Source organism: Parasteatoda tepidariorum, chromosome 4, assembly GCF_982258835.1.
Source record: "Parasteatoda tepidariorum strain Cologne lab strain chromosome 4, Ptep-v5.0, whole genome shotgun sequence".
Lineage (NCBI taxonomy): Eukaryota > Metazoa > Arthropoda > Arachnida > Araneae > Theridiidae > Parasteatoda > Parasteatoda tepidariorum.
The window spans coordinates 50,172,387-50,194,289 of record NC_141758.1 but is presented as its reverse complement, the minus strand read 5'-3'; the positions used below and the strand labels follow the sequence as shown (position 1 = coordinate 50,194,289).

Below are 21,903 nucleotides of genomic sequence, written 5' to 3'. Positions count from 1 at the left end.
ACTGATACACGTTAAATCTGTCTAGTCACAAAGTCCTCCACGTTCTCGTAACAAATAAGTAGCTCAGGGGGTACTGATCGAAAGTTTCCTTGTCTTCTGGTTTGGTTCAAAATTTCAAGGCTACAGAGTTGAACACCAGTAGTCGTAAACCCAAAATTGGGTCGGCTGTTCAACGACGGTTGAAAAAAAAAAAGCAAAAGTAAACTCATATCAGAGTCTCATTTACATCTCTAAATTCGCATTAGCGAATTTTTGTATCCAAATCAGAAACTGATGCGATCGCACGCATAAGCAATTCACACCTGCGTGAGCAGATCTTCTTTGGGTTCGATTCCAATTGCTGATGAAACCTCATTGGTAAATTATATTTTTTCGCGAAAGTAAAAATATCACCAATTTATTTCCCCTTAATCCTCTATGATGATCGGAGATGTGGGAATTGCAACAAAACAGGTGGAACAGGAAGTGAAGAAACGACCATTCTCTTTGCTAGCAATGAAAACGGAGCCTTAGGTACATTTAAGGGTTATTCTCATTACATACAAATCCCGCAGATGAAAACCAATGTCTTCAAAGGAGAATGACAAAAATATATTCTTCCACGAAAAACTCATTATGAAGCATTCCCACTGCATACGGTTCGTATATGTGATTCAACGTCAACTTTTTTAAGCAAGCTGTGTGTCTTACATTAAATTCTAAACATTCGCACACGCTGCTGGGATAATTAGTTTGGCAGCTAGTAGTTCACTAACATTGAGAATCCTGTTTTGGTTCTTCGTTTTTCTCGATGACAATTTCAGATTTGAAAATCAATATAGCGTGAACGGCTTCTAGGAACTTTTCGTACATGCGCAAAATTTCATGTGAGAGGTAAATCGGATGCTATGAGAAAGGCCGCATCCAAGACGCAAAGGTACTTTTTTTGACAAAAACAAGTCGCTATGAGCGTATTTATGTTTATGTATGCAAATCGAGTGCGAAGTTCCAGTTCAAAGTAAATTTTATGTAATAAAATAATTAAAATGCCAAAGGGTCAAGATGGTAAGCAAGGTACTACGCAAGAAGTATACTTTTTATAAAGCTTTCTCTTTTATCCCTGTCCTGTATTTTTTTTCAATTCAAAGTAAGATTGTTGAATTTCGTTTGAGAAATGTTTTTTTCTGAGAAATTATTCTGTTACTGTTCTTACAGATAGTTGAACCCTGAAACAAAATTTTTATTTCAATTGAAATCTTTATATTCTTAATAATTTATTAATATATTAAAATAAAAATTTGTTATTAAATTATGGCATTGATCAGTTGTAAAAAACTCTCAATTTCGGCGATGGTGGATTTTAATTATTGTTATTAATAAGCATTATTACCACTCTTTAGACTCTATCAGATACTTTTTCAATGCTTATATACTTTGTGACCTGAATGTATATCTTGAAAGCTATGTATTATTTAAGATCGATAAAATATCTTATAAAGAAGTTTTAAAATCATTTAAATTGCTGCAACTTTATATCATATTGTAAGCTAAAGATAAAGCACTATGAAACAACTTTGGTTTTTCTGTAATGTTGGTTATACTTTTTAAAAAATAGCATTTTTTTTTTTTTGAAAAACTCGAAAAGTTCCTATTGTTTGCTAGTACTTTTTGTCCCTTCATGTCTGCTAGTTTTGCTCTTCAAGTGTGTCATCTGATTCTACAGTGTTATTATAATAACTCTTTTTTTTTTTTGAAATGCCACTGACTGATAATAATTAAAATGTGGCTATTTTGACATTATAATTATAACTATTTTGCTTCAGGTATCTATTTATAAATTTTCCTTTTTAAAAAATATCATTTTTAAGCTAAATATATAGTTTTTGTATTACAAGAAATTTTCACTGTCATTTGGTATAGTATACAGATATTTGAGATTTATTCAGTTCATACGTTATCGCTGCTCTTCAAATAGGCTAAAACAATATAAATGAAGCCAAAGAGTACACTTTTGGTTTGGAAATTCACCCAAATTTCATAACTCATATCAAATTCGAAAATAAAAAATTAATGAATAAGGCATGCCATGCTTGGAAATAAAAATGTACAGTCTAGAGAGGCAAAAGTAAATCTAATAATGGTCAGCTCTTTTGAAAATTAGCAAAACACTTGAAAACAAAAAACAGATGATTTTAAAACATCACATCGTTGACTGGAATTGTCAATTCCATAGTAACAGACATTAGATCAAACAATTTTTTTGCCAAATTTTAGCTACTATATATTAAGATATCTTCATAATGTAGCTAAAAATTTATATTACCTGGTTTAAAAAAGAAAAATCTCACTAAAAAATCTGTGATTGGAAACAAAGTTGACATGCTTCAAACGCTCAAAAATAGCCACTTAAACTCAATACTTGTCTGGCATAAATAAGAAGAAAAAAAGTGATTTTAAATATAAAACGTTAAGTGACAACTAAAAATGATAAGTAAAGATAATGATAACAACTGGAAAAACCACCTAGAGCAGTGTTCCCCAACCTTTTTATCACCGCGGACCTGTCAACGTTTGCAAATTTCACCGCGGCCCGCTGGGGAGGGGGGGACGCTGATTGCTTATATTTTAGATTATTTTGATTCATTAATTTTAATTTAATTATATTTAAACATGCCTTCAAAATAAAATACAGTTACACCAAAAAAATAAATATAAAGGGATTTAACATTTTAACTTACTAGAACGTTAAATCAATGAGAACCCTGAGCTTGTTTCTTTGCAATGAGACGGTTCCATCTGGGGGTAATCGGAGACAATGATGCATTACAAACATTAAAAAATTTATGCCACTACCTTCAGGGGCCCCTTTTATTTAAGTCAATAGAATTTTAAATCAATAAAATTTTAATTTTTAATTTGGGGTATAAATCTAGGAATTTAAATTTAGTTTCAATGAAATAGGCGGCCCGATACCATTTGATCTACGGACCGGTACCGGTCCGCGGACCGGGGGTTGGGGAACACTGACCTAGAGGACAAATCAGGGTAAAATGCATTTCCATGTACTATGAAGTTGTGGTAACAGACTAATGTCGTTAACAAGGGAATCAGATACGAATGAAACGAGTCCAGGGCATCAAAATGAGCTGATGTGATAATTTTGGCATTGTTAAAATTGAATTTATGCACACGATTCCAGCAATGCACATTATTCTTGATTACAAATATGCCGTATTCTTGATTACATGCGTATGTATCATGTACCTGAAGTCTAAATTTTAAAATGAGTCTGGTTTGTACGATATTGCCAAGTTGCTCTGGCAAGGTATGTGGTAAAACGACAGCATGTGAAAATATATTTTACCCTGATTTCCTTTTCTCATCCACGATGGTTTTTCTTGTTCTATTTTTTCATCTTTATATTTGTTTCACATTCCGCCACTGCATTTTTTCTAGTTTTGTTTCTCACCTTTATTTTTTATTTTCTGGTAGCCTCTTTACATTTTGCAGAGTTCTCCCTGTGAATAAAAAAGGGATGGGGACTGGCTACCAAAAAAGGGCACTAAGTTATGAAAGAGTACTCGTGCAACACCGTAAAAATGTATCAAAATGTGTAATGTTCTGCAATAACTGAATTTTATCTTCAGCAATTTTTTAAATTACCCTCTTATACTATTTTATATGTATATTTCAAAAAATAATTCTTACTCATTATCAGAATGAGAGAAAAATTTTTAGTTTATAAAAATAATTAATGCCATGCTAATCGATAATCTCTAGGCATAAATTTATTTTAAAACTAGTAAACTAAAATAGTTATTAATTGTTAAACAATTTGAAAGATTTTTATGTATTTTAAACTGAAAATTATGAGAAAATGCTATGAGATATAGAGAGAATAAGGAGAAAATGTTTAAAGCTGTATTTTTGTTAAAGTTATTTATTTAAACGAATAATTTTAAAAATTAAAGCTATTAAAAATTTTAACAAGTTGAGAGTAATCTAACAAAATAAATATTTGTAATAGTAATCGGAACTGCACCTATACAAACACAGATAATTTTACCAGTGTGTAATTATTGTTTAAACAGTGATTTTTTTTAATAATGGAATATGAATATAAAGAGATGGGCAACTTATTTTTACTAAGCGAACAAAGAGGACGTATCTACAGAGATCACGGGGCTGGCAGAGTGGTTCACCCTTCTGAAAACGCTTAGTGAGAACACTGCATTTTATATTTAAAATCACTTTGGTTAGTTCTTATTCATGCCTGGCATGTCTTGAGAATGTGCATCTATTTTTGCTTGAAACATCTCTAGTTTTATTTCCTTCTGCATATTTTTTTTTAAATCAAAGAAGTTTATTTTCTTATTAAATGAACCAATATCTTACTGCTTCAGTTTCTTAGGAATTTTATTTAAAAGAGTACTTATTGAATTTTTATCTATGTTTTAAATTTTATTAAAATTAGTTTTTATATTATAGCTGTTTGGGGTAAGAAGAAGAATGCTATAATGAGAGCTTATAGGAAAATGCTGAAAGACAAGAAGCCGAAAAATATGTCACACAACAGAGAAAATAAGCAAGATGAGCAACAGTAAGTTAAGTTTTGTTCTCGAATACTTAAGCATTAATTTTTTGAGATTGTAAATATCAAATAAATAGATTATTTTGTTATCTGATATTTTGATAACTGATTATTTTGATAGAGTAATGTTAATATTACTGTTAATTAATAGTTTCATTCATAGTATCAATATTAATATAAGGCCATGAAAATGTATGTCCATTTTAGAAATGTTCATGTAATTTATATTGCTGCCAACTACTATTATTTTTGAAAACTATTTTATAGAGTTGTAGACATTCATAATCTACATCTTTCAGAATTTTTGTGAAATTTGTAAACATTTTTAAAAGTTTACCAGGAGAGAACCAGAACAAAATTCTTTTTATATGAACTTTTGAGCATTCATATGCAGTAATGTGGAATATAATTTTAAATCAAGCTTGCTAAATAAAGAATCATACATTAAAACATAAATTTTACTACAACTAGAAGAAATTTCCCCCCAAAATGTAGAAAGTTGGTATCCCTGTTTTATTTATTTGTTTTTTTTATTTTTAACAAAATTTTTATCAAAATAACAGCAAACTGAAAGAAGGTTTTCAAATATTAAATTATGTTTTTGTAAATACATAGTATAAGCTTAATCTCAAGTGATATGGCAATTTTATTTAATTTCAATATTCGAAATGATATAAGTTCTATTCATTTAATATTTATTCATTTATTGAATTATTAAAATAAAGTATTTCTGCTTTTACAGCTCCTAATCCATTGTACAATTAAAACCAAACTAATCCTAAACTAGAAGATATTCAACTGTTACATGAAACATTAAGTACAATATTCTATATATTATAATTCTATAAAACATAATTCACCATAATCCACATTACCCTTACAATCTCTAAAGCAAACAGAAATAATAAATTTGTTTGTTTTTTTATCTAATGCTCTTAATAATTATGATTTTTTTTCTGCAAAGAATAAATACTTAAACTTATATCTTTGTTAAGTATTTGTATTTTAAAATTATTTCAAAGTCTAAATATTTGCAATATGTATACGTTGCTATGTTTAGTTGATAAGTATTGATACTGTAGAAAATTTTTATAATGCAATTTTATAAATCAGGGCTGATTGTGCTCCGGAAAAAATCCGGATTTCCGGAGATCGAAGCTCCAGATGTTTAAAAAAATCATTGATCACGAAAGTTTACGGAAATCAAATTTTCAAAGGTGGAGCTTAAAAACGCAGTTTATTTTATTTGTTTGTAAGGGAGAGCCAGAGAGATACTTTATAAGCTTATATTCATGATTAATATTAATTTTTTATAAGTAAATAGTTATTATAATCATAAACTCAAGAAAGAAATACATATTTGTAAATTTTAATTACTTCTCCAGGTCATCATAGGTATGTGTAAATGGTATAGGTATGTGTAAAATTTTAAATATATTTTAAGTAAACTAAGAAATATTGAGAAAAAGGGAAAAAAAACCTTGTTTAAATTTTTTTCAATGTAAACTGTTTTTTCTTTTTTTTTAACTCAAGAAATTTTCCGGAATTTTGACTTGGGCTCACAATCACCCCTGATAAATTGTAATTCTCTATAAACTATAATACTATACAATCTCTAAAGCTAACCAAAAGTGATACATTTGTTAATTCATGATTTTATTTTGAATTTCTTGATATTTTAAATTTTTTTCTGTAAATAATCAATATTAAAAGTTTTTGTGTATGAAAATTATTTTAAAGCAATAATATTGAATTATTTCAGATATGTTACTGTCTTTAGTCAATAAAGTTAATTTGTGAATTGATCTATTAAACATAAAAATCTTCAACCTTATTTAAAATTATCTTAATGCAAACAGGGTGGCCACCCTGAAAAAAACCTGGAAAAGTAGGGGAAATTTTTATGGAAACCTGAAAAAATCAGAGTTTTAAAGAAAAGCTAAAATTTTTTTCTTAATTTAAATAATTTTACCATTTGTTACACCCACTTTTTTTTAACGGAAATTTATCGTTAAAGAGGTTGAAATATCATCAACTTAGTAATGCTTTGCTTGCATTAAAATTTGCTCTGTTACAACTCTTTGAAACTAGAATGCCACATAAAACTTTCCCATGGTTGCTAAATGAATCACCTGTTTAGAGACTATGGGACTATGCAGTTTAAGAAAGGGGCAAAGATTGTGGTGGAGATGGAAGAAGAGGTTAGAATATTGTTTCTGTTTATTAGGTTTTTTTTTCCTAGTCCATGAGCTGAATCCATTTATTATTCAAGTTTGTTCCGATGCTTTAAGGGTATTTTTTTTCTTTTGACAAAATGTTTTAATATTTCTTACCTTATTAAATTCTCCAAATATTAGGTGTTTATAATTCAATAATCGATTTTATTGTCTCTTTTTCTGAAAGTTTTTGTACTCCCATCCAATGAAGCTGGTGAATTATTTTTTTTAAAGCATTGCTAACTTATCACTCATTTTCTTACAATTGCTAACAGCAATGATTGTGGACAAATCGTTACAATTGTTCCATTGATGCTAATTTTCTCAATTTCATTTTAACCTTTTGTAACATATTACTAGCTTTAATTGAAATGTGTTGTCTCTTATCTTCGCTTACCGTATGTTTACTAATATTTCTTTATGTGATAATTTAACTTGTACCCATATATTAAAAAACAAAATCACCATAAGATAAAGGAATCTAAATGTTTTCTTTAACCTCAAGTCTTTTATTCAATTATTTTTTTATTTAATGATTTTTTATATTTAATTTTTTTTTATTTAATTATTATTTTAATTTAAACTTAATATTTTTTTCTTTAAACAGCCCCTTTACACTCATTTCAGATAATTTTCTTTCTGTATTGTATATACTTTAAGATTTAAACATATATTTTCAATACTTGGATGAATCATTACAATCATGTTTTCTGCACACACAAAAAAATATTTTACTTACTAACCTCATTTTACAGATATATCAATATTAAAAAAGAACTGCATTAAATTTTTACTTTATTCTTATTTTGCATGTCATTTCAGAAGGGCTATAGTATATTACTCATAGCAGGGATGTGATTCTTCCACAGATTCGTGGATTTCCGTTTTTTTTCTTTCTTTTTCTTCAGATTTTTCCCTCTAATTTCAGCGGAAATTTTTTTTTTGAACAAGATAAAATATTTTATGAGGAATTTAATTTTCCTCGGAGTGAAAGTATTGAAGTCTTCATTCTTCCCTTTAAAGTTTCTCTAAAAATCATTTCCTTGGGATAAAACTGGTTGACCTTCATACAGGGATGAGATTTTTCCGCTTTTTAGCGGATCTTTGCTTTTATCGCTTTTGTCTCTCGAATTTCAGCCTTTTTATCAAAAACTCTGATTCTCTAAAAGCTTCGTTTTTTTTCCCTCATTAAATATCCCGCTTTTTTTTTTTTAAAAGAAAATTAAGTCGTTGAAATAAAATAATTATATTTATTTACAGTTTTCAAAGATAAACAGAGAATTCAAAGATAAACAGAGAATTCACGCTATATCTACCTGCTAACCCTTCCACATTTTTACTTATTTTAGCTATTTTCTCCGCTTTTACGCACAGAAAATAAGATTTTCCGTATTTTTATCTGTCCGCTGGATAGCTCGTATTTTCGTAATTCAGACATTGTTGCTTCCTGACGTGAGCAAGCGAGAAAAAAAAATAGAGGTGGAATTGCGGTGAAAATATTTGCTCATTCAATTAATCTTGTAAATTTTTATTTATTATGCCTAAACAATACAAACAAGCCTTTTAGAAATTATTCACGCGATTTTAATATTAATCATCGATTTTCGTATTTACCTGATTTCAAAGTTGCTCATTTTGATTCTTATTTATGCTATTTAAATATCATACATTATGATTCTTATTTATGAGATTTAAAAATCCAAAATCGCGTTTTGTATTTATGCATTTTTAAAATCGATTTTGATAATGCGATTTTATTATCAAACATTGATTGAACATTTGATTTTATTATTTTATTATCAAACATTGATTTTCGTATTTACCTGATTTAAAAATTGAACGTTGTAGTTCTTATTCAGGCGATTTAAATATCGTACATTGCGATTCTTTTTTACGAGTTTTAGAAATCCAATATCGCTATTTGTATTTACACGCTTTCAAAACCTTATGTGGCGATTTGTATTCACGCGAGCTTAAAATCGAATGTCGTGATTCGTTTTTGTGGTTGTAATATCAAACATCGATTTTATTTATACGTGCTTTAAAAATTATGCATCGTGATTCTTATTTACGTGATCTAAAAATTACGCATCATGATTTGTATTTTCGCATTTTTTAAATTTGATATAGAGTTTCATATTCACGTGATTTAAAAACCTCATATCGGGATTCATATTCTCTCAATTTAAAATCATGCATGTGATTCGTATTCATACAATTATAAAATTAATCATCGGGATTTGTGATCACATGGTTTACAAGTTTAAAAATCACTCTTTTTTGTTAAATTTGTGTGTATATATATATATATACATATATATAATTAATTATTCAGTCTTGGATTTCCTCTTTTTTACTTTCTGACTACTCTCATCCCTGTCATAGGACAATATATTTACAATCCATTTTAAAGCTGCAAGAACATAAACAATCCTAAAATGTTTTGTAAATTTTTACATAAATGGTTTCTTCTTGTCTTCCATTTTATATGTGAATTAAGTGGACGCCATATCACGGCAGAAACTTTTCGACACAAAATCTCTTTTGCCTCCATAAATAATTTAAAATTTTAAGTATCGAAATACTGGGTTCAAGCAAACCTAGATTAAGCCATGCAGTTTCAAATGCTGAAAATAAGTTTTTAAAGCATCAAAATGAAAATAAATTATGCAAAGATAACTTAGAATTACTCAATAAAAAGTTATCTTCCAATAATTTTTTTTCTTTTTTTATTATTTTGATATTTCTTATTTCTTAATCTTGAATGAGTTCTAAATAAATGTAGATGCTATTAAATTCAGTCTGACAGAAATTTTTACTCTTTGTGTCTTAATATTCAGGTTTTAAATTTTAGATAGATTTTTGACAACTTTTATACTTGATAGTCTTGCATACAGTGCATTATTTTATATTAAAAGTAGATTTATTTAATGTTAAGCATTGATATCCATTACATGCCTACAATATAATTTTATTTTATTTTTTAGAACTTTTTTCCAGAGAGCGATGAGTGAATATGAGCGCAGAAAAGCTTTTAGAGAGGAAAAGAAAAAAGTAAGATAATTTATGTTACTTCTTTTATTGTTATTATTATTTAATGGTATGATTGTATTAAATATCTTATAATTAGCAAATAATACTAATGTTTACTGAATCATTTACGAAATCGATTTTGCCAGTGTCTTGTACTTGAACTGAATTTATAAATCAACAGTACTCACGAGATATACAATATATCTTTTTTAAAAAACATATTTATTAACCCTGAAATATAATGTGAAAATTAATTATGTTAAAAAGATATTTGGTTGAGTGTTAAAATAATATTTAATGAGGTATTTTTTATAAAAAATAAAATTAGTTTCGTCAGTGTCTTGTACTTGAACTGAGCTTTTAAATTTACACCTCTTTATATTTCGATGTTAATGCATAAATTTTCTTATCCATATTTATAAAGATGCTATAAATTATAAAGATGCTAAAATTTTAGAACATGTTTTTAGCACTGAAATATGTTTATTATATGTTTGCATATCAGTTTTTTTTCCAGAAGTTTGTTATTATTTATTATATGGCTTTTCGTGTTTATTTCATTTTAAGCGAAAAACATATTTGTTTTTCATATGTCAACTTAAAAAGAAATTTTTTTAAATATTCTTTTTAAAACATGCTCTGTATATTGACACTAAGGGAGGTTCATGTTAATTGAACTCAAGCTGTAATATGTCTGTTTTCATGCCATTGTTTGTGCTTTATCAATTTGTTTCACTCTATTCACAAAGCAAACCTAAAATCATTTAAATATTATTTCCTTGGGTTTCTCTAATACTAGAGTAGGGTGTAGAAAACAAGGCACCTTAGAAAAATCACAGTGATAAATCTGAGTATTGCAGATCCATGGTAAAAGAATGCCATCTAGATTAAGTATGTAATCTTCGCATACACACATGAGCTTTCTTTATGTAATGTTTTTTTTTTTTAACTGTTACACTAATACCAGTTATTCTGAGTTTACAAATTTAGTATTAAGTTCATTTTACAGCATTTGTTTTAGTTTTTTTTTTATGTTATAATTTTTTGAAACCCCAGTTGGATCATGAATAACCTTGTACTTTGTATATATATAGCTTTTTATGTGTGAAAATTATTTCAAAATATTCATTACTTCTAAAGTTTTTCAATGACTTGTAAACAATCTAAGGAAGCTTATTTTTAAGATGGTAGTTTTTTTTCCCCTAGGTCTTATTCAAAGGTTTTTATTGCTTAGATATTATTAATATTCTTATTTTAACTGATACTTGAATATGATATTATAGTAGCGTAAAATGAAAATAAAAAAAATTTGATATAAAATATTTTTCAAAATCAAAAATAATTTTAAATTTCTAGAATTTAATCTATTTTGAGTTTTAAAAAAAAATTGCAACTAGAGGTTGAGAGGGGGCTGAATTAAAAAAATTTCTCATTGGAATATTAAATATGAATAAAGGAATATGATAAAGGTTGTGTGATTTGATAAAAGTTATTTTTAAGTGGGCGCATGTATGCTTCCTCGACGCTGGCTGATTCATTTTCTCTTGCTGCTACCAATGTGAACATAATTTTTTTCATGGTTGAGTTTTTATTATTATTAGAAATATTTCATTTTGTTTACATTATATAATTTCTGAGTGTTATTTTTGTTCGGTGTATTTTTATTGTTGCCTATTAATTAATGAATTTCAAAATGCCTTGAAATTGAGCAGAAGACTTGTGCATAGTGTTAAGTACTTCCTGCATTCTTTAAGGTGATATGCTTAAAAAAATGGCAATATATTGGTAAGCTATATTTTTAAATTGCTTAGGCGACCATTCTTTAATAGTGATTTTGGAGAAAATTGCAAACATTTCCATGCATGCAGGATGTTTCTCTGTATTGTTCTGTTATCTTGCAGAAATTTCAGTAACTTGTAAGGTACTTATCTTGAATCATAGTGAGGAACAGTTTGTTGCAAGGGAAGACTTGTTGCAAATCACAATATTCTCCCCAGCTTTTCATCTCAACAAAATCTTTTAAAAGATAACAAATAAGAACCCGCTATGACTGATGTGTGTCTAACCTGAATGAAAAATCTCAAATGCTTAAGCATTCAATTCTTATTGTATTGGCTATTCCAACAAATATTACTTATCATAAAAAATATTGCACTATTCAGAAACATATGAGAAAAGAAGAATAACGGAAAATTAAAATAATTAAAGTATCTGTAGCCTTAAAAAAAAATTATTTAAAAGGATCAGAGAGAGGTAATTTGAAATGATTAACGTGTCAATATGATGATTGGGAGGGACCCATGGTTAATACAGATTGTAAAAACAGTATTAAAAAAAACAACTTGAGTTATCTATTTGACATCCTTTATATTTTGTTTGTTAAATACAAATGAATTAAGATTAACTGCAGTTCATTGTTATCTCTACAAAATGTTTACTGGAATTTGAAACTAATATATTTTAGTAAACATGTCTTAAAAACATCAACAACAAAAAAAGTCATTTTAGGAATTAAAGACAGCTAATAAAAGGAAGCTTTTGTATACCATTTATCTTGCATTAAGTGTAATGCTAACTTGATTTTCTACCCCTTAGGTGCAAGATGATTTGTGGGAAAAAATTTGTGCATGAGCTATTAAGCTCGAATAAAGTTAACATTATAGTTCATGGAAACCATAATCCTATGCAAAATCCTCTTAAAACTTATGACTATATGTCTCAACAATATCCCCACATGGAACTTAATTGTTTTAAATCCTTAAGATAGTATACAGCAACACATAGTTGGATATTATAACTCAGCCATTTGTTAGTATGGCATTCAAGAATCTTATAGCATAATTTTTTTAAAAAAACTAGATTTCTACCTGCATTACTAAAGATTATTGCAGAATGAATATCACCAAGAAAGGCATTTTTTGAAATGCCTGAAAATATTCTTTTGACCATCAATTCTTAGCGTGATTCTTATTTTCTGGTATCCATGAAATTCATTAGTACTGTGTTAAATTAATTACTAAAGTATCAGCAACTGTGTTAAAGTATCAGCAAAGATGCATGGATTCATGAAATTAAAGCTATGATCTAGTATAGTATTAGATTAAATTGATTTTGTACGATTAATTTTAAATAATATCCCCTTTTTAAAGACAAGGAATTAGAATGATGGAACTTTATAGGCTGCCATATCGATATATGGAATTATTAGATCTTTTCTCATAAAAAACAAGAGAAAATTTGCTGGCGAGATTTACAAATGTTGCCATTTTTAAGAAATTTTTGTCTTGAGTTTGCATTGAAAGATTGCAACGTAAGAAATACAAATTTTACATGCATGATTTCACTTATACTGGGCATTTTATCTTAGTGTACACTAATAATTCGGGATTAAACTTTAGTCTGACTGGTTTTTTCACTCCCTTTCAGCATGCACACTTGCTGGTGAAGTCCCTCTTGTGTCAAAGTCCTATTCTAATTAAATTATTCATATTTATGAGTATTGTTTCTTTGTCAGTTCTCAACTATTTGTGATTATATTTATACACTTTTGTCAGATTTTGTGAATTGCTGAGAATTTACCATTTTAATGGTTAAAAGTATATATTGATACAGCTAAAATTTTGTGTTCATAAATACGCTTTGAATAAGACTGCTTTTCTAAAAAGAGATGTCCCCTTTTTTCCCTTTCAATTCACCCCTGTGAGAATCGTTATTTATTAAAGTATTACCATTGGGGATTTTATGAGATTATAGGAAGTTTTATAAAATTATTTTATTAGCTACATTATTATTCTTTTTATTTTCTGAAAATTCAAATTGTTTTTTTCTCCATAAATTTCAACTTAGCTAAAGGCATCAAAATTGCCTTCTAACATTATTTCAACTTCTAAAAATATCTGCAGGATTTAACTTTGAGCATTTTTTTTAAATAACATTCAATATTTTTTTTTTCTCACAAGGGAAGTTTATTAAAAAAATGTTCATAATTCAACTTCATTGTAATCAATAACTCTTTCAACGATAGTCATCTGGGAACAAGTTTATAGAATTTTTTATACATTTCTTTCTTATTTTATTACAATTCAAAGTGTTTTCTATCAATGATATCTTAAAATGCATTTATTTTGTATGTTTATCCTTGGATAATCTAATTCTAAGAAAGGAAAGAAAAAAAAATTTGATCCATATACTAAAAGTACAAATAGCTTTATGTAGTTCTGAATTTCACCTTTTCTTGCCAGAGCCATTAAACTATACTCTTCAGATTTTAGGTCTATAAAGTCGTGGTGCACTTTTTATCAGGTAACAGTATCATAAGGGTCAGAAATCCAAATTCCATTGAAATAAAGTTGTTAGTTTAAGGAAATAAAGTTTATTATCAATGTTAATATCTTCACTAGTGGGCCTCAACATTAATTCAAATAAAACATCCTGCTATGTGTCTATTTTTAACCCTCTCAACTGTTTGTTTGTCACATGCTGTTATCTAGGTTTTCAATTTTCGACAAATTATTTTCTTATTCAAAAATAGAATCTTTCTTACATTATATACTTAAACAACAAGCGGTTTTTTTCTTGCACTATTTCTCATAATTTTATTAAGTTAATATTCACTTTTAATTCCTATTTTGACTGAATTCAAAATAAAACAGAGGACGTAAATATTAATAATTATTTCATTAATTTCGATTGATAAAAATTATGCTTTTCAATTTTTCAAACTTTATCACTTACCTACGAAGAACCCTGTTAGGATACTTGCAGGGCTGAGAATCCCATATTCTATCATGGTGCGTAGCGTTTTTGAAAAGTGCTTATTTTCAATATTTGTTTTTTAAAAGCCCTTAAAGGTGCTTTTTTCATTGGGTGTTTTTAAAAAGTTTAATTTTCCCTTTTCAAAAACGTGATTTATTTTTCTTTGCCATATCAATTTTCTCAATTTATTATGAATATTGGAGCCTTATAAAAGCGTGCTTTTTACATTGTTCTGATTAATGATTTCACTATTTATTTCGTCGTACCGTCGATCCATAGCGTATGAAGGAGCCAATCATTTTACATGTTTGATGAAATTCTTGCGAGTCTGCATGTCATTTTCCACCCTCTGAAATTCAAACCAAAAAATCTCTCTATCTTTTTATATTGGTTAATATAATTATGAAAAGAGTTCTTTGTCAGAAACTAGTTATTTTATCCAGAATTATGTAAAGTCTTTGAAAATAATTTTCCTTTGTGTTTAATGTAAGTAGTGCTTAAAAATATTTTTTGAGTGCTTCAAAAGTACTTAAAAGGTCTTTAATTTTTGTTGAAACATTTAGCTACTCACACTGTCTATGAATACAAATTCGAATTTTATTAGTTTGAATAATCAAAAAATTTGGATTTTACATCTTTTTTCATTGTTTCAAACTTTTTGAGAATTCAGTCATTTCATGAAAAATATTCTCAACAATTTTGCATTATCAAGTTTTTAGGGTAAGGAATTCAGGGGTTTCAGTAATAAATCTTTTAGAGTAGACTTTTGTAATTTCACACTTATTGTTTTGTCTTTTTCGTCTGATTTTAAAAATGAACAATTCCAGTTTATAATACTGTAATCTTATCATAGAAGTTTTAAATTATCAATCGAGGGAACATCTTCTAAATTAATTTTGTACAAAAATGTTAAGGGACATATTTACTGTGTTTTCATTTCAAGATTATTGAAATCCTATTTTAAAATTAATTGATTAACAAAATCTTGAAGTGAATTGCAAGTTTAATTAAATATCAGTATTGAAAAAAATAAACTTTTTTTTTTAATAGTACAACAGTGCTATAACAAGTTTTCTATATATTTATGTCAAACTATTAAGACTTGGTTTGTACTCCATTAATAAAATTACGGTAAAAAGTGCTTGATTTTCTTTTTGCTGTGAATAAAATAAATGAGAAATAGTATATTTTAAAATTCATTTGTGATTCAGCTTTTATTATAGCTAAGTTGAGTTAAATGTACTTTAATTAGTTTGTCATTTACTCTTTTTATACGTAGTCAGGCATGTGTATACTCTGGTTAAAAAATATTGTCTATTTTTATAATTATTTATTTTTCTGTGGCATATTTTGAGGCCTACTATTGTCATGTTTAGATATGTCAATGGGGTCGCTCGCCCTCACAATTCGTTGTAGGATGAAATTTCGTGTATTAGAAGTATGTCTTAACTGTAATTTTAAAAGTGAAATATATGGGCCAGTCATTTCTGAGGAAAGCACATTTGAAATAATTAAGCGCAGTTTATATTCTAGCTAAGTTTTAACTTGTTTAATGGTGAAATGGCCTGGTGGTAAAATACTTTGCTTGATTTTGTTTAAATTTTTATAGAGCATTGCCAATTTTTACTTAAATAGAATGCTACATTTCTACAATGTAAGAAGGTAATGTATGTTTCTCATCCAACTACCTTCAAAAATACAATTCATATCAATAGTTTTCTTTTATTAACTATGCAAGATACCAAATAATTTTTTTTCTTATTGCTTATAAAACATATGAAAAAAATCTAACTTTAATTTTTATAAACGTTATTTTATTGAAGGGTATTATCATTGATTTAGCTTAAATATCTAATAAATAAAAAATAGTTTAAGTTATAACTATTCTTTTCAAGTAAATGATCTATTGCAGTTATAGATATCTTTAAGTTTTAATTCCTTTTTTTTTTTATTTGTGCATAGCAAATGTATATTGAAACATGATGGTAAAAATATGGCTTTACATTTATTTTGTGAATCGTATATTACCAATCCAATGTCATTAGATGGCTTTGTTACTTAAGAAGGGACAAACCTTATCAATTTTTATAAGTTAATTTTTATTAACACTGCATGGAAGCTTTTACTTAATCATAAAGATAAGATTCTTGCTGGTGTTATAGCATCAGTGACCAATGCATTGTCATGTAACTCGTTTTTATTGTACATGTTCCCATTTTATTTAATGAGACTACAGACAATCCTATTCTATCATCAAAAAGTTAATTTTTGAACTTATAAAAATTCAAAAGTGTAGATACCAAAAAGTGTTCCCCAGTCCCATTGAAAGAATTTTAATAATAGTTTGCTTGAAAATGCAGTTGCGCCTATAAATGACTGAAACAAAAAAAAATTAAATCCTTTGAATTTTATTATGTCAACTTACGAGAAAAGTTTAGGCTATTGTTTCCTTTATGTTTCTAACTTTAATAGAAATTAATGTATATGACTCTGTACTATAATTTAATCAAAGTTTAATTAGGAACTGAGAATTAGGTTAGGAATTCTCAGTTATGCATCTGTTCAAACAGTGATGACGAAACTTCAAAAGATTTATTTATTTAGATATTTTATAACCTAATCCTGTTACACTGAAATTTAATAACTTTTTTTTTTGCTTGAATGAAGACTTTATTGCCAGACTTGATTTGCAATGAGCACAAGTGATTTGAGATGTAAAATGGGAAAATAGGTGTGAGAAACAAAATTTCAAAAATCACAGCAGCTACTAAAATGCATTTCCTTTGCTATGGAGAGGTGGCAGTGTCGTCATGAACATCAGAATTCATGTGAATAAAACAAAATTCCTGGATTTCAAGATTAGCTGATGTGACTGGGGTAGAAATAATTTTGAAATTCTATATATTCACAAATTTCTCGTATTATTGGTAACTGACATGACTATTGTGTTCTCTAAGTCTAAATTTTAATGTTCGTCTAGTTTGTTCAATGTAGCATAGACACTGACAAGTAATGTGGTAAATATCCCATCAATTGTCAAAACTAGGATCTTTAGAGATTTTAATATGATTTTCTTAATTGAGCTAAAGATGACTTTAAAACTAAAAATAGGAGAGGATATTAGCAAACTGGGAAAAAAACACTAAAGTAACAAATTCTCTGCAAGGATCAAAAGAAGTGAGTTTGGTTAAATACACGATAAGCAGCAAGAAAGTAAGTGCAGGAAATTATGTTTAAAGATTTAGTGCATAGGAAACAAAAGTTTGAAATGCAGAAATTTTCTGACAATTAACCCTTTGGCGGTTATGAGCGAGTTCGGCTCGCAATCAAACGAGTTTCGCTCGAGAGCAAGATTTCGACCGTTATGGTTAGTAACGAGCACTACTCCCATAGTGAAATTTCCCCCCAATGCGCGCTGAGCTTGTTCGCCATTATTATTCTGCATTGATTATGTTAAAAATGAATCCTACTCATGAAGCGTAGTTAGTTTTACTGCCTACAGATGGCAGTACCGGTTCCTTAAATTTCTTTTCATAATGAAGGGGGAATTAATTTTTTTACCTTGTTCTTTTCAAGTGTATTTTGGCGCGTTTGTAAAGTAAAATGGCTGAAAAGCGAAAGTTAGCTAATTATGATGATGATTGTGATGGAGAAAGCTTATGAAGTTTTGAGTCTGATGAAGACTTTGTTCAGAGTATTTAGGTAATTACTGTATTTAAATGCTTCATAAAGTTCTACATTAGTTGTAATTTAATATTTGTCTTATATTTATAATTATTTATATCATTGATTATAATCATTTATAATTTACTATTGATAATTTTCATTTATTAATTATTTTAAAGTACATAAATGTACTACAAATACTTTAAGAAAGTTTTAAAACGCATGAGGCATTGCCAGAGAAGTGAGACATTTTCGGAAGAACGGCGGGGGGAAACAGCTGCCACTTTCGACTACTGTTTGCTTGTAATACTGCTCGAATTAATTAAATGAAAACTGCTCATTTCCCTAACCGTCAAAGGATTAAAGTGATTAGAATTGGCATGAGGTAGCAAAGAGTTTACGATTAACAGATGTGGGGAAATGATCAGGTATTTAGTTATAAGAACATGTAAAATTAATTTCTATGTTTAAAGCTTCTAAATTAATTTGCGCATGAATGATGGAGTCAATTGAGTAGACAACAGAAAGTAACTCTTCAAAATCAGTATCACTGTCTAACTAAGCTAAACGTATCATCAGCGTATCTTTTCCAACATGAGAATACAAACAATTTAAAAACTTTTACTTCGAAATAATGTATGTATCATAAAAAATGGAAGAAAAGAAGTTAATTGTGGCTTAACTTTCAATATGTTTGTAGAAATTACCATTGCATTGAAAAGCAGTTGGCAATATTTTCTACTTCTTATTATCTGGCTCCTGACACATGTCAACTGTTATTTCCAATTTCTTGTTTTTAAATCAATTTATATCTTACCTTTTGAGTTTCTTGGAATTTAATGGCTTCTTAAATTATTTGTAGTGCAAGAGAATTGATTTACTGCTATGCTTGAGCTCGTAATATAGCTGCCCCAAAATGATCTTTTCTCCTCTTATTTTACCCTTGTATGAGACTTAGATTTCAGCACCTGGTGTTGTAATGTAGTTTGCCTGTAGCAACATTAAGACATATGTGCCCACTTTTAATGGGTTTGGATGATATCACTGGCATGACTTTTTTGTATTTAATTTGTGACAATAATATTATTAAATAATTTACCTAATCATAATATTTTTGAGGCCTCAGGATCCAATTACTAAGTTTGATTACTATAGCGATGTATCAAGTTAGAATTGAAGTACCTATCATTTTTTGAACATTTTAAGTTAAGTTTCATAATCTTTGTTTTTTAAAATAAATTTTTATTTTTAAAAAAAAATTGACTAATAATTTGGTTTAAAGCCATTTAAATTGCTATATTCCATTATCTGACTGGGGTAATTTATTATTTTTATTTATTCTTTTACTTCATTTAAAATTCCACCATTACAATTAGATTTTCGTGAACTTCTACCTACAATTTATAATGATATGTAATGTTTTTCCGTAATAAAAAGTTTATGCTAATTTTGGTTTTTATATTGGTAACATTATAACAAATATTAATTCTAATTGCATAAAAAGCAGCAAATTCAAATGATGTATAAGTTTTAGTGTAATAAATACCTCAAATGTTACTAAATACCTTTTTTAGGACTAAAAATATAACTTTAAATTTCTATACTTACCATGGAATATAAATTTCAGTTTTCTATAGGAAAAAAAAATCTGTACCTTTATTATATATTAAAACTCATTTACATTTTCTGTTATATATGTCATAATTTCAATCAATGTTTGTTGCAATGTATACAATATTAATGTAAACATTTGCTGCTGCTCGGCACAACCAGTGGTTTTCAAACCTCTAAGAAATCATGAGGTGTATTACGAGGTGCACAAAAATATGACTGATGGCAGGGTTTGAAACAGGGTTGAATGTAAAAAATTATGAGTAGGTCCATTGTCAAGGGATTAAATTGGTGTTTTAAAATGCACATTTCCTTATCTTTAATAATTCTGTAGTGTGCAACATTACAGAACAATAAAGACAATTTTTTCCTTTCAATAACATTATATGATATTGAAAATGAAATAATACTACTTTCAGCTCACCTTAATCAATAAGAGTAAATTTGACAAATATCTATCATACCTTGAAATAAGAGTACATATAGTGTCAAAACATCTCAAACACTTTTACTATAGAAGTTTCAAAGAGGTAGTATATAATCTTTCTTAAATTTACCCCTCAAAACATAGTCATTTGCATAGAAGTAAAACATGGTTTTAAATATTTTTATGATCCTGCTTTTTTAGATCAACTTTAGAAAATATGGGTCCTTTCATAGACTACAAATACCAAAAACAAATACTTGTAAATGAAGTTGCTTGAAATTTTTTTAATTTAATTTTTTTCTACATTAATATTAAATTAAAACCTATCATTGCTTTAAATTATTTACAGTTTCTTAACTAAATAAATATTATAAATGAAATTTAAAGAAAAATTGTTAATGGCTGTGAAATGCATTTTGAACTTAATAAAGTTAAATATATTTTTAATCTTAAATTTAAAAAAAGTTTTTATGAAATAAAATAAATTTATTCGTCAAATGATATTCTGAAAACTGACAAAATAGGAGAAGTTTACTAAATTACTTGTTACTAATGTATAATTTTATAAATAAATATGCGCTCCGTCAATTATAATTTGTTTTTTATTATAATTCAAAAATGTAAAAACCTTTTATTAACTATTATTATTATTTATTTTAAAGATTATTGTAAACATTCTTATGATACTTCTTTAGTAGTGCAACTACAATACTCTTCAGTTTTTAGTGATATTTTTTTTTTTTTATACCCATAGCAAATTGCTATTTGAAATTATCTATGTACAGAGGGGAAAAATATCCTTTGGAAAAGATCACCAGATTTTCCATGACTGAATTTTTAGAATTACCTACCTGCCATAATAGACAACCTCATGATTATGAGCATAGTATTAAATATTTTGAACTAACTATGGTATTTTTTGCTTCATAGGCTATAGAAGCTAAAAGGAAAGAAAGAGAAGAAGCGAGGAAAAAATATGAGCAGAAGAAAAGGCTTAATATGAAAAAATTATCTCAAAGAACCAAATGGGGTCAACCTGTTATGAAGGGCCGAATGGAAATATTATTAGAAAAAATTGAAAGGACTGTAGGATCAGATTCAATAAATAGATGATATTAGTAAAAGTTTATGTTATTTTCATTATATGTGAAGAAGTCAACAAACTATTTGCAGGGGTCTGTCTAGGTTTTTCTGAGAGGTACCCATTTTCTGAAAATTTAGACATAATTTGTGAAAATTAAAAATTATATTAAAAATCAACACAAAAATATGGATTTATCGTTTCTTACGGGATACAGAAATAAAATTTTAAGAAAAAGCATTTTGTGAAGGCACCGCTAAACGGTAGTAAATTTGCCCAGGACAGACCCTTGTATTTGTTATAGCTAATGTTTCAAATGAATTGGAACACTAATAGTCTCAACACATTGAAAAATATTTAGTAGTCAAATCACAGCTAAAACTTATGTGCTTTTTATTATGAAATTTGAATTTAAATAGCAACTTTTAAAAATGCTCATTTTGAATTTTAAAAAATTATCACATAAAAACCAATGTAAAAAGTTTAACAAATAATGTGCTGATAATGAGATCTTTTTTGTAAATGACATTGACCATGGTATTAA

General features: G+C 27.7%; 1 protein-coding gene across 2 annotated transcripts; it reads left to right on the top strand.

Moving 5' to 3' along the window:
• The first annotated feature begins 900 nt into the window (after positions 1-900).
• Positions 901-21,402, top strand: LOC107455318 (uncharacterized). Of its 2 annotated transcripts, none has more exons than XM_016072832.3 (4): positions 901-1,053; positions 4,468-4,579; positions 9,774-9,840; positions 21,209-21,402. In XM_016072832.3, exons 1-4 carry the CDS (start codon positions 1,026-1,028, stop codon positions 21,389-21,391), a joined length of 390 nt encoding a protein of 129 aa, XP_015928318.1. In that variant the 5' UTR covers positions 901-1,025; the 3' UTR covers positions 21,392-21,402. The 2 variants fall into 2 exon arrangements, with proteins under 2 accessions (XP_015928318.1, XP_042899524.1); XM_043043590.3 differs by having other exon boundaries at positions 934-1,044.
• The last annotated feature ends 501 nt before the right edge of the window (positions 21,403-21,903 follow it).

Coding starts and splice junctions, on each gene's coding strand:
- LOC107455318 (XM_016072832.3), top strand. CDS start 1,026: ATGCCAAAGGGTCAAGATGGTAAGCAAG. Junction 1,054..4,467: donor GGGTCAAGATGGTAAGCAAG/GTACTACGCAAG, acceptor TTTATATTATAG/CTGTTTGGGGTAAGAAGAAG. Junction 9,841..21,208: donor TTAGAGAGGAAAAGAAAAAA/GTAAGATAATTT, acceptor TTTGCTTCATAG/GCTATAGAAGCTAAAAGGAA.